Below are 12,331 nucleotides of genomic sequence, written 5' to 3' on the forward strand. Positions count from 1 at the left end.
AGAAAACACACCAAATGAGAACATGTATTATACCCTAACTCCTTGCTCGACGGAGGTTTCCGTCCATTTGAGACAATTCATCCAAAAACAACAAACAAAATCGGACGGGAGAAAAAGGCATTTAGAAAAGATGAGGTCTCGTTTGTTGCGCATTTAGTTCAAAAAGTAAAACTTTATTTGGCTATAGCTATTCATTATGGCTGTGTTTGATTAAATATTATTGGTAAACATGTTACAGAATGAAACCTAATGGTTACAATGCGCAATTCGGTTTGGTTTTGTAACCATTTATATAGTAGGGTGGGGGAAATGGGACACAATTTCATTCAATTTTCTTATCCCATTTGGTGGCAAACAAAGAACATTCAAAGAATTATAAAAACGCATTCTCACGACTCCCGCTGTTAGTAGTTTGAAATATGATCAGGACATTATGTGCTAAAGCCAAAGGTGTCCCGTCTGCCTTCACGCTACTATATCGAATAACAGAACTATATTAATATCAAAATTAATAAGCCAAACTACAGGTTTGATAATAAAACATATAGTGGGGTGGGGGGAGATGGGACACCTTTAGCACATAATATCTAAATATCCTGATCGTATTTTAAACAATTAACAATGGTCTATGAAAGTCGCGAGGACAAGGTTTTAAAATTCCTTGAATGTTTTTTGTTTGCTACCAAAATGTACGAGAAAATAGAATGAAAAGGTGTCCCATCTCCCCCCCATCCTACTATATCATTATTTTCTTACAGCCTCCCACGGTCTTTAAAAGCTGTTAAAGGCCTATCCTTTTATTGTGAATAGTTTCCCCCCAATCGCAGAGAAATTTCTGAAGGGTCGAAATCACATGTTTTTAATCTACGAAACTTGAAGACCAGAAAAAAAGCGACAACCGGACAGTAAATTTTGTATCATTGTATTATGCTATCTTGGGTATTGCACAATCAAAGGCGAATGTCATTAAAATCACCAAGGCAAGACAATAACTGGGAAAGTAGTAACGAAATATGTGCAGAGAACTTTCTACAAAAAAGAAAAGCAAAAAATTACCGTTAAATGTTGAACCGTTATTGCAGTTAATAATGAACGTTGTACTAATGTTTCGTCAGGTTTTTAGTGCCGTTTTAAAATGGCAACTATCAATGTAGTAGAGTTGGGGAAGATGGGATCTTTAGTTCATAATATCCAAATATCCTGACCGTGTTTTAAACATCTAACAACGGTCTATGGAAGTCGTAAGGATATGGTTTTATAATTCTTTGAATGTTTTTTGTTTGCGATCAAATAAGATGAGAAAATAGAACGAAAAGGTGTCCCATCTTCCACACCTTAGTACACTTATGGTAAAATTTCACAAAATTTGTAATTTACAGTTATCGTTTTTCTAACGAATACTAAACGGTGTATTTCTCCAGGCAATTGCAGTGAGAACTTAACTTGCAAAAAATCGATTTGCAAAACGAGCAATATGTATATGAGAAGTAAAAGGAAAAAAACGCGATGGGTATAAAAACGAAATTCTAAAATTACCGACAGTTGATAAATAATCAGCGTCAGAGCGTCCATTGAAAAGATGCCGGTCAACGGCAGAAAGCTTGAACTAGTAAATAACTGAAAACAGATAAAGCCCGAGATGCTATTTAAGCGAAACGCAAAAAGTGTCTTTTTTGCGTCATTTTTTTGCGATTTCTTTGTCGTTGTGCTTCACTGGGTTTATCACGTGAGAGGAGGAGCTTTTGAGTCGAGAAAAGTGATGAGGAGAGGTTGTTTCTCCCTTTCTTTATCCTTCCTACACCACCCTACCAAGAAACCCCGCTCGGTGGCAGCATAGAGCACCATGCTGTTATGTGTGAATGCAATACTAAAAAAAAAGAAAAAAAGGATTAAATATATTAAATTTTATTAAATACAATCTCTTGATGATTGTCATTGCCATGCCATGCCATGCGAGAATAAATAAATTACATATGTGGTAACTCACAAGCAGGCACGAGGTGTATGAAACAGAACACCCGTGTTATAACAAAATTTCCAGCCACGCGTTGACAAATAAGTTAAATTCTCACCTCACGATCGGGTTATGAACGCTCTGAGTCGTAACATCACGTACGTGCGCAAGATCCCACGACGACCACAGACGAACCGTCCCATTTTCCAATCCTCCAGCTAATACGTTTACTGAAGTGCCTTCTGGAGCTGAACTGAACGCAACGCAGCGTACACGAAGCTTACAATCTTGCGCGGCGACCAGGCTACCGTTGATAGTCCATAGACGAATGTGGCTGCCGTTGTCGTTACCTGTTATATAACACGCGTCGTTGTTTGGGCACTTTTGTATAGTAGGGTGGGGGAAGGGACACCTTTAGCACATAATATCAAAATAACCTGATCCTGTTTTAAACAATTGACAACAATCTATTGGAAGTCGTGAGGATATAGTTTTATGATTATTTGAGTGTTCTTTGTTTACTACCTAATGGGACGAGAAAATAAAATAAAAGGGTGTCCCATCTTCCCCCGCCCTACTATAACATGTAACTGTAGATTTAGAATAAATGAACCTGTATGTACATCTTGCATTTAATTATTATAAAACTTTATTGCAATTTGTGAAAAAAAAACATGGCAGAAAATAAATTACAGAATAAAAAAACATTTTTCATATAATTTAGTTTTTTAAATTGCAAGTACTAAAAATTGGCAAATTTTACCTGAATCGCAAACTGTACAAATATCTCCTGATGTCCGGCTGATCGTCAGCGCTGTGACGTCACTAGCGTGCCCAGTTAGCGACCTGACGTAGGAGAGAGCGTCTAAATCCCATATGACCGCTGTCCCGTCCTGCGACCCAGACACGAATATGCGATACGTCCCACACACGGAGAGACATGTGATTTTTGAAGAATGGCAGTGTAAGGCGACAGAGGGCAGAATTTCAAGGTCGCACGCCTGTGTTAAAATATATTGAATAAATGGATGCAAGTTATTTAGCCTCGCGCTAGAAGGGCAACGTCAGTTTTAATAACACGAATGTTCTGTTTCATACACCTCGTGCCCATTTACAAGTTACCTGTAACTTTGTAAGTGATTGCTTTTTCGGTTTTTATTTTTTGTTTTTTTATGTATGGTAGATGATTTGGCGAAAATGTGGGAAAAGATCGGACAACTTTTCATATAATTTTCTCACCCCATTTGATAGTAAACAAAAAACATTCAGAAAATTATAAAACCGTATCATCCCGACTCCCATAGACCTTGTTAATCGTTTAAAACACGGTCAAGATATTTAAATATCACATGCTAAAGTTGTCCCATCTTCCCCCACCCTACTATAAGTTAATATTACCTTATCAGGCATTGGGTTACATCTGTGTGCTTTTATCTCCCCGGATTTTGTTCCGAAAATAATGGCTCGCGAATCGGGTGCAGTAACACAACATGTGACTGCGGAATCAGCGTTGAACCTTGCTATGTTAACACCTGGTGTGTTGTGTTTCAGTTTCAACCGGATTATACTGGAATAGTGGAAACTGGTTTTAGAATGAAAAACCTATAACAGACTCAGTACATAACATAAAAAAATATTATTACGATAAAATTTTAATTATTAAAAAGCATGTCAAAAAATTAAATTTTACCAGTATTTTAAATACCCAGTAAAAAAAAACAGAAAAAATGTTTTTTTTTAAAAAACAAAAAAAAAGGAAAAAACTTACTTGTCTGGTTTATCGTACGTAACAAGCGCAGACCAGTTAATATCAATTTGTTTTGTAGCAGAAGCCGCGCGAGCAGTTTTATCTCGTGTGTAAACTACGAGAAGACTCATTTTTGGAGCGAGAGCACAAACGTCATTTGTTTGTAGAGACACGAGGCTACCGATTGGACCAGTGACTAATTTGTGGAGAAATACAGTGGGTTCGGGGGCAGATGGTGACCCAACATATTCACCCCACATTAACCCTTTGACCGAGGGCAATGGACGAGGTAGCTGAAAAAAAAATTTGTTTTTATCAAAACAAAAAATTGGGGAAAAAATTTTTAGAAAAAAAAAATTTGGGGGAAAATTTTTTTTGGCAAAAAACGATTTTTTTTTCAGTTGTACCTTTGAATTCTTGGGTCTTTTAATTACTCGGTTATCCTGTGTGCCACGTAAAGTATCAAAGAACGACGACTGAAGCATGTCGCCCGTGAAGTTGAAACCACCACTAGGGTTCTCTGTGGAGCAAACAATTTTTACGAAATTAAATTTAATATTTTACAATCATTTTTTAGTTTTATACAAAAATTTTATTATTGGTAAAAGAAGATAAAATTAGCTAAAAAAACAAGAATAAAAAGTCGTATTAATTAAAAACAACAAACAAAAGCATTTATTAAAAAATATCCTTTAATTGATTTAAACCACAAGAATAAAAAAGTTCTGTTTAAACAATAAACAAAAAATTAACACAAACAAAGTTTTTATCCAAAAAATACACAAATGTAAAATACTAGCCCATTTTCCATTAGTATGAATATGTAAACAAAAAAAAGTGAATAAAATTACTAAAACACACTCACTATTTCCAGTATTCGCAGATAATGTTGTCGGGTTGATTGTGACATCACCAAACACATAGCGAGGGGGGTGGGGGCTCGTAAACAACATTTTCGGGGTTTGTCCGTAAGTTTTAACCATCGTTTCAAGCGCTGTACGTTTCACTGGGTCTTCTACGGAAGATATGTCCATCCCAAAGTAAGTCTAAAACAAAGTTTTGAAAACATTTTGGGACCATTTTACAAAAGTTATTTTAAGAAAGATATGTCCATCCCAAAGTATGTCTAAAACAAAGTTTTGAAAACATTTTGGGACCATTTTACGAAAGATTTTCTAAGTAAGATATGTTTATCCCAAAGTATGTCTAAATTAGAGACCGACCGATATCACTTTTTTCCACCGATACCGATATTTTTAGCTTTTACCGATACCGATATTTGTCACTATAGCGAAACATATGAAATGATCAGTTTTAATCAAAAGTAATGCCTGTATTCAAGATATTGCAAGTTATAGAGAAAAATTGGTTGGTCTACATGTTTTTAGGAAACATGCATGTTCTTAGGAAGGTGTTGCTTTTGTACGAAACTAGGACGCACATGAACGCTAAACTACAACGCACGTGGACGTTAAACTATGACACACGTGGACGTTAAACTACGACGCACGTAAAGGTCAAACTACGACGCACGTAAAGGTCAAACTACGACGCACGTAAAGGTCAAACTACGACGCACGTAAAGGTCAAACTACGACGCACGTAAAGGTCAAACTACGACGCACGTAAAGGTCAAACTACGACGCACGTAAAGGTCAAACTCCGACGCACGTAAAGGTCAAACTACCACGCATAAATACGACGCACGTAAAGGTCAAACTATGACGCACGTGGACGTTAAACTAGCACGCACGTGAAGGCTAAAGTACGAGGCACGTGGACGTTAAACTACGAACACACGTAAAGGTCAAGTAGGACGCACGTCGCTTCGCACGAACTATTAATATATCGGTGAAATATCGGCGCTTTTTTACCGATACCGATTATCGGTGGAACGTAAATATCGGCCGATAATATCGGTGAACCGATATATCGGTCGACCTCTAGTCTAAATTAAAGTTGAAAAACTATTTTTTTGAAGACTATTTTTTAAAAGTTTTTTTTAGAGTAGATATGTCCATCTCAAAGTATGTTTAAAAAAAAGTTAAGACATTTTTTTGAGAGACCATTTTTTTAAAGTTTTTTTAGAGAAGAATTAGAACATGTTGGACAATTTTTTTAACCCCATTTTAAAAATAGACATTTTTTTAACATAACTTTTTTAAACACATGTAAAACTATTTTTTTTATTAAATATTTTTCTAAAAAAATACTAAAAAATTAAAAATTAAAAATGTTTTTACTTACTGCAGGGTGAAAAACATTGACAGAATCCAACGCAGCTTGACCAGTTTGTTTGTATCCAAAAACAAGGTCTATCCAAAAATGGAGATGTGCTGTTATGTAATCACTTTCAAGTGCCTGTTATATAACACAAATTTTGTTAGGCTGTTACTTTACAAAAGTAAGTGCAAAAAAATATTTATTTTTTTAATTTTAGTTTTTCGAATTCTAAATTAAATTCTGTTTTTTTCGTATATAGTACTTACTTGTCTATGTATAAGCACAAACAATCGAGGGTCCTCTCTACACCATAGAGGTAACGTAACATGATTGACGCGGACACCACATTGACGCAGACCAAAATCAAAACCTAAAATTAACTTTTATGAAAATGTAAAAAATACATTGTACCAACGATTTAATGGTAAGTAGAAATTTTGTATTGAGATTTTAAGTTTAATATAACTTTATATAGGAGGAACATGGGACACCTTTAGCACATAATATCTAAATATTCTGATCAAGTTTTAAACAGTTAACAAGGGTCTATGGGAGTAGTAAGGATACGGTTTTATAAATATTTGAATGTTCTTTGTTTAATACTAAAAGAGACGAGAAAATAGAATGAAAAAGTGTCCCATCTTCCCCCACCCTACTATATAAAAAGTACGATACCAAAACAAACAATTAAAAAAAAAAATTAAAAAATTATAAAAAAAAAATCGTAAACAAATATAAAAATGGTACAAAAACTTTTACACCTACCTTCCAAGTTGCACAAAAACTCGGGAAAAAAGAAAAATTCTGGGATTAGTTCTTTAACATCGGTGGTTGAAGCGAACGAGGAAAGACGGTACGTTGTCGCCATCGAGTGGAAAGTGCGGTCGGGAATATCGAACGAGGAATCTTGGTATTCCAGGAACATTTGCGTAAACGGGGGAAGACGGACCAGGAAGTGGAGAACGGTTCCACTAGAGTGAGATAGTGAGTTTGTATATTTTTTTAATATTTTAGTAATTTTTTTCAGGTGTTTTTACTTTTTAATTTTCTTTTTTATTAATTTAGTTTTGTTTACTTCAGTTTTTTTTTTAATAACTGTCGAGATAAACTATCATTTTATGAACAAAAAACACTTATTTGGGTTTTATTTGGTGTTTCTTTGCCTATATACACAAAATGCTTACAGAATATGTTTAATTTTTCCAAAAAAAATTAAAAAAAAACAAAAAAAAATTAAAAATTTCATGAAACCTGTTTGAGTAATGTGATCCATAATGAAAAGGAGGAGTTTTTAATTCCCTTTCATCCTCCGAACAATTCTTATAATCATCTTCCAGGAATTTATACCTTTCCTGAAAGTGTTGCTCCCTGCTTGAGTCTTGTACAGATATCGGTTTTTCGAGTTTTCTGGAAAAATTGTTAAAAAATGTTTAAAAAACATATCACAGTGAGGTTAGTTTATTTTAATGTAGTAAAAACATTTTTTTATTTTGGGAGAGAATTTTTTTTTGTTTTTGTATAGTAGGGAGGGAGAAGATGGGACACCTTTTTTATTTTCTTGTCCCATTTAGTAGTAAACAAAGAACATTCAAATAATTATAAAATCGTATCTTTATGACTCTCATAGATCATTGTCAATTGTTTAAAACACAATTAGGTTATTTGGATATTATGTGCTAACGGTGTCTCATCTTCCCCTACCCTACTATATATATTTTATGTTTTTCTTCGAAAAATCTTTTAATTTACTCTTAAATTTTTTTAAGATACATAAATAAACAAAACAATGTACTAAAAAGCAATTTAAGGTGGCTGTACACAGTATCCGGATTTCGTCCGTTTTGTTTGTCCTATCCGGATTTCGCTGCTGCATGCGGAACTCGGTAATGGGTTTGCATACGACTTCGCAAGCGAATTCGCAAGCCGGATACTGTGTACAGCCACCTTTATGTAGCAAAAATAACATTATCTTACCTAAAAACACCGGGGTTTTCTAAATCCAAAATCTGACTTGTGTAGTCCGATAAAACGAATGGCATGACCGGGTATTGCATTAAATCGTTAAACGATCGACCCGCAGCTTTATTCAGTTTAGTCAAATATTCAAAATTATTTATTTTTCCGCAGCACCAGGATTTTGTAAGCGTGGGGACGTCTTCAGTGGGAGATAGGTTTGGGGGGTTTAGTTTGTTCAATTCTTCTTCAATTAAATCTCTTTCCTAAAATATTTTTTGGATTTTTGTGTGTAAAAAATATTAACAAGAGTGAAAGTCATGCTTTAAAATTTTTATTATTTTTATTTTGTGACAAAAAATTGACTATTTTTGTACAGCTGACAATTTGGACGAGGTCTTACAGTATAACAACCCAGTGGTCACTTATGGGTTGGGATATTGTCAGCCATACAGAAAAATAAATTACCCACAAAGGCACAAAGTAGCATACATGTTAACTCGTAAGCTGGCACGAGGTGTATAAAACAAAAAATATGTCCACAGGCCACGGGAGGATAAATTAAGTTTCACACATTCTTTTACCAATGCAGTGTTAAAAGCAAGCAAATACGTCTTCCCGTTCATTAGAAACATCTCGAGTGCCGTGTCACGTAGTTGCCACCATCGTTTGTGGTATTCCACGATGTCACGATGTTGCCACGATAAAGATAGAACCTCTCTCTCGCCAAAAATTGCCTGAAACACAAACATTTTTTTACATTTTTCGCAAAACTGGCAAAAATTGTTTTAGTAGGGTGGGGAAATACGGGACACTTTTAGCACATAATATCCAAATATCCTGATCGTATTTTAAACAATTAACAACGGTCTATGGTAGTTGTGAAAATACGGTTATTTAATTCTTTAAATGTTCTTTGTTTACCATCTACCCCGTTTATTAAATTTTAGAAGATTTTAAAAGTGAAATTTAGCAAATATTTTTATGAAAAAAATACAAGTTTTAACCAAATACAACACATTTTAACACTTATAAAAAAATTAAAAAATTTTTTTTTACCATTTCAAAAAATGTTTCCTTACCTGTGTATGAGATGGATCTGTGATAGCAGCATCTCCAACAAAGTAAATATTGTTTTCACCAATTAATATTTCACCCGTTGTTTCACAAGCACTTGTAACATTAGTACAACATTGTACCATGCTGATACGCTCATTCGTTTGTAATCTGAGTCAAAACATGAAAGAACCAGATTAATTTTTCTGTGGAAACTTTTTTCTGTGTACACTTTTTAAAAATGATAAAAAGTTTGCTAAATTTTTCCAGAAACTTTTCTTTAAATGTGTTTAATAATACAGAAAATGGGGGAAAACAAAATTTATTAGTTGTATATTAGTTGAAGTTTATATACCTCATGCTCACTGTCGAGTTATAACGTGGGTTTCTTTCTGTACACCAAACACACATGGTGTATTTATACACCTCATGCTCACTGTCAAGTTATAACACGGGTGTCTTCTGATACACCAGACACACATGGTGTATTCATACACTTCATGCTCACTGTCGAGTCATAACACGGGTGTCTTCTTATACACCAGACACACATGATGTATTCATACACCTCATGCTCACTGTCGAGTTATAACATGGGTGTTTTCTTATACACCAGACACACATGGTGTGTTCATACACCTCATGCTCACTGTCAAGTTATAACATGGGTGTCTTCTTATACACCAGACACACATGGTGTGTTCATAAACCTCATGCTCACTGTCAAGTTATAACATGGGTGTCTTCTTATACACCAGACACACATGATGTATCCATACACCTCATGCTTACTGTCAAGTTAGAAAGTAGTTCAAATCACCAAATTTCCATTTCTAAACCCCCCCAAAATAAAACATACCTCGTCCTAATTGTCACCGAGTCAGAAGAATGTGAATCATCTTCGAAAATAAACGCCAGCGGTCTTTTATGCACCACGTTCATAGCTTTGCTGCGTTTGCCGTTAACGGTTTCCATGGCGATTGGTTTGCCTTTAGGTGTCGCTAGAGGGCTCCGAGATCGGTTTAGCATGAAACGTTTGTCGATGTTAATGTGACATCTTTGTAAACGACGACGCTCTCTAGATTGGATACAACGTAGGTTAAGAGTGCTGGGTGGGGATATATGCACTAGATGTGGATGGTATATTAATGCACCTTATGCTCATTGTTGAGTTATAACATGGGTGTCTTCTTTTACACCAAACACAAATGATGTATTCAAACACTTCATGCTTACTGTCAAGTTATAACATGTGTGTCTTCTTATACACCAGACACAAATGGTATATTCACAAACCTCATGCTCACTGTCGAGTTATAACACGGGTGTCTTCTTATACACCAGACACACATGGTGTATTCATAAACCTCATGCTCACTGTCGAGTTATAACATGAGTGTTTTTATACACCAGACACAAATGGTGTTTATACACCTCACGCTCATTGTCGAGTTATAACATGGGTGTCTTTTTATACACCAGACACACATGGTGTATTCATACACCTCATGCTCACTGTCGAGTTATAACACGGGTGTCTTTTTATACACCAGACACACATGGTGTATTCATACACTTTATGCTCACTGTAAAGTTATAACACGTGTGTCTTCTTATACACCAGACACACATGGTGTATTTATACACCTCATGCTCACTGTCGAGTTATAACACGGGTGTCTTCTGATACACCAGACACACATGGTGTATCCACACACCTCATGCTCACTGTCGAGTTATAACACACCTATATGGTCCCTCTGTTGGATCAAGCTGCCAAGATTTTGGAAACTGTTTTGGGTTGTACCATACTGCCCTCTCGTGGGCAAGTTGTTCCAATAAATTTGTCCATTTTTTCCGAACGATTAAATCATTTGCGATAATGTCCTGGAAAAAAAATCCATAAACTTTTCATAAAAAATTGTTTTTTTTTAGTAGAAATTGAATGAACACATTCTTATTGTAGAAGTTAAAAAAATGTTTGTGTAAATAAATAAAAAACAAAAATATTAATTTTATTTAAGTATAATTTAAAAAGAAAATTATAAAAATTTTTTAAATTATAAATTTTTTTTTTCTAAATCATTTAAAATTACTTTTAAAACATTTAAATTAAAAAAAAAACACTAAAAAATGTTTTCCTTACCTTCATTCTTGCAATGAGTTGTTTACGTTGATGGTTTTGTTGCAAAACAACTTGCTGTGTTACATCCATAGCATGACGCGACACGTGTTCACCCAAGCGTATCGTACGACTGACCAGCATCTCATATTGAGTCGCGTTATGTTTTCGCCAATCAACTTTTTGCTGACTCACGTCGTGGTCAAATTTCTCCTGCAAAATATTAAAACTAATTTTTTAGAATTGTTTTTTTGGGGGGGCAGGGGTTATTATGTAAGCTTTGAAAAATGGTTTTAAATTTTTCATCATTTTTTAAAAAAATTAGCCAATTTTTTTTTAATTCAAGGTTTGACTTAATTCCAGGTTTTATAGTGTGTCTTGCCATAGAACACCAAAATAAAACTGGCTCCGTAGCTAAGTGGATGTTACGTCTGCCTCTAACCCAGAGCTCATGGGTTCTCAGGCTCGTCGCTGCTACCATTGTGGGCTTATATGTCATTGGGCAAGACACTTAACGGCAATTGCTTCAACCCAGTGGTCACTGAGGGGTTGTCTAAATTCCCAGCTACAGAACACCCTGTAATAACGACTATCCTTTTCCCTCCAGGCGAGAATAAGCAAGTTACACTCATTCATTCAATCATACAGATAGAATAGAACCTTTCCACATACCAGCATGTCATCAAGAGAATTAGAAGGCGTTAAATCAGATGTAGAATCATGAAGTGCCCTCCTGAAATCAGACGACATTCTGTGCCCAATTTTATTCACGTTTTTCACCATTTTTTTCACCTCTTGGCGCTGCGAGCTGTCAAGCTGTTGTTTGGTGCATAGGAGCAGGTGATGGAGGTAGACTGTGACCTAGGAAAATTTGGGTTTTGGGTGTAAATTTTACTCCATGTTTTATGCATTATGTGGTAAAGTACGGGCTGTTGGGTGTAAATTCCACCCCATGTTTCACACATTATGTGGTAAAGTACGGGGTGTTGGGTGTAAATTCCGACCCATGTTTCACACATTATGTGGTAAAGTACGAGGTGTTGGGTGTAAATTCCACCCCATGTTTCACACAATATGTGGTAAAGTACGGGGTGTTGGGTGTAAATTCCACCCCATGTTTCACACAATATGTGGTAAAGTACGGGGTGTTGGGTGTAAATTCCACCCCATGTTTCACACATTATGTGGTAAAGTACGAGGTGTTGGGTGTAAATTCCACCCCATGTTTCACACAGTATGTGGTAAAGTACGGGGTGTTGGGTGTAAATTCCACCCC

At 35.5% G+C, this 12,331-nt stretch overlaps 1 protein-coding gene across 3 annotated transcripts in view; it reads right to left on the reverse strand.

Annotated features, from left to right (window-relative positions):
- Nucleotides 1–901: 901 nt before the first annotated feature.
- Nucleotides 902–12,331, reverse strand: part of LOC149728712 (lysosomal-trafficking regulator-like) — a 42,207-nt gene continuing 30,777 nt past the window's right edge. For all 3 annotated transcript variants that reach the window (XM_089888268.1, XM_089888265.1, XM_089888267.1), the window contains exons 48-65: nt 11,728–11,916; nt 11,080–11,268; nt 10,681–10,820; nt 9,793–10,011; nt 8,960–9,104; nt 8,462–8,614; nt 7,899–8,143; nt 7,176–7,331; nt 6,690–6,895; nt 6,191–6,294; nt 5,949–6,062; nt 4,567–4,747; nt 4,109–4,221; nt 3,723–3,994; nt 3,353–3,521; nt 2,718–2,955; nt 2,073–2,304; nt 902–1,867 (exon numbers count right to left, since the gene is read on the reverse strand). In XM_089888268.1, the coding sequence (XP_089744394.1) occupies nt 1,723–1,867; nt 2,073–2,304; nt 2,718–2,955; nt 3,353–3,521; nt 3,723–3,994; nt 4,109–4,221; nt 4,567–4,747; nt 5,949–6,062; nt 6,191–6,294; nt 6,690–6,895; nt 7,176–7,331; nt 7,899–8,143; nt 8,462–8,614; nt 8,960–9,104; nt 9,793–10,011; nt 10,681–10,820; nt 11,080–11,268; nt 11,728–11,916 (3,210 nt within the window). In that variant the 3' untranslated portion in view covers nt 902–1,722. The remainder of the gene's footprint in view (nt 1,868–2,072; nt 2,305–2,717; nt 2,956–3,352; nt 3,522–3,722; nt 3,995–4,108; nt 4,222–4,566; nt 4,748–5,948; nt 6,063–6,190; nt 6,295–6,689; nt 6,896–7,175; nt 7,332–7,898; nt 8,144–8,461; nt 8,615–8,959; nt 9,105–9,792; nt 10,012–10,680; nt 10,821–11,079; nt 11,269–11,727; nt 11,917–12,331) is intronic.

The sequence above is a fragment of the Ciona robusta genome, chromosome 11, assembly GCF_009617815.1.
Source record: "Ciona robusta chromosome 11, ASM961781v2".
Lineage (NCBI taxonomy): Eukaryota > Metazoa > Chordata > Ascidiacea > Phlebobranchia > Cionidae > Ciona > Ciona robusta.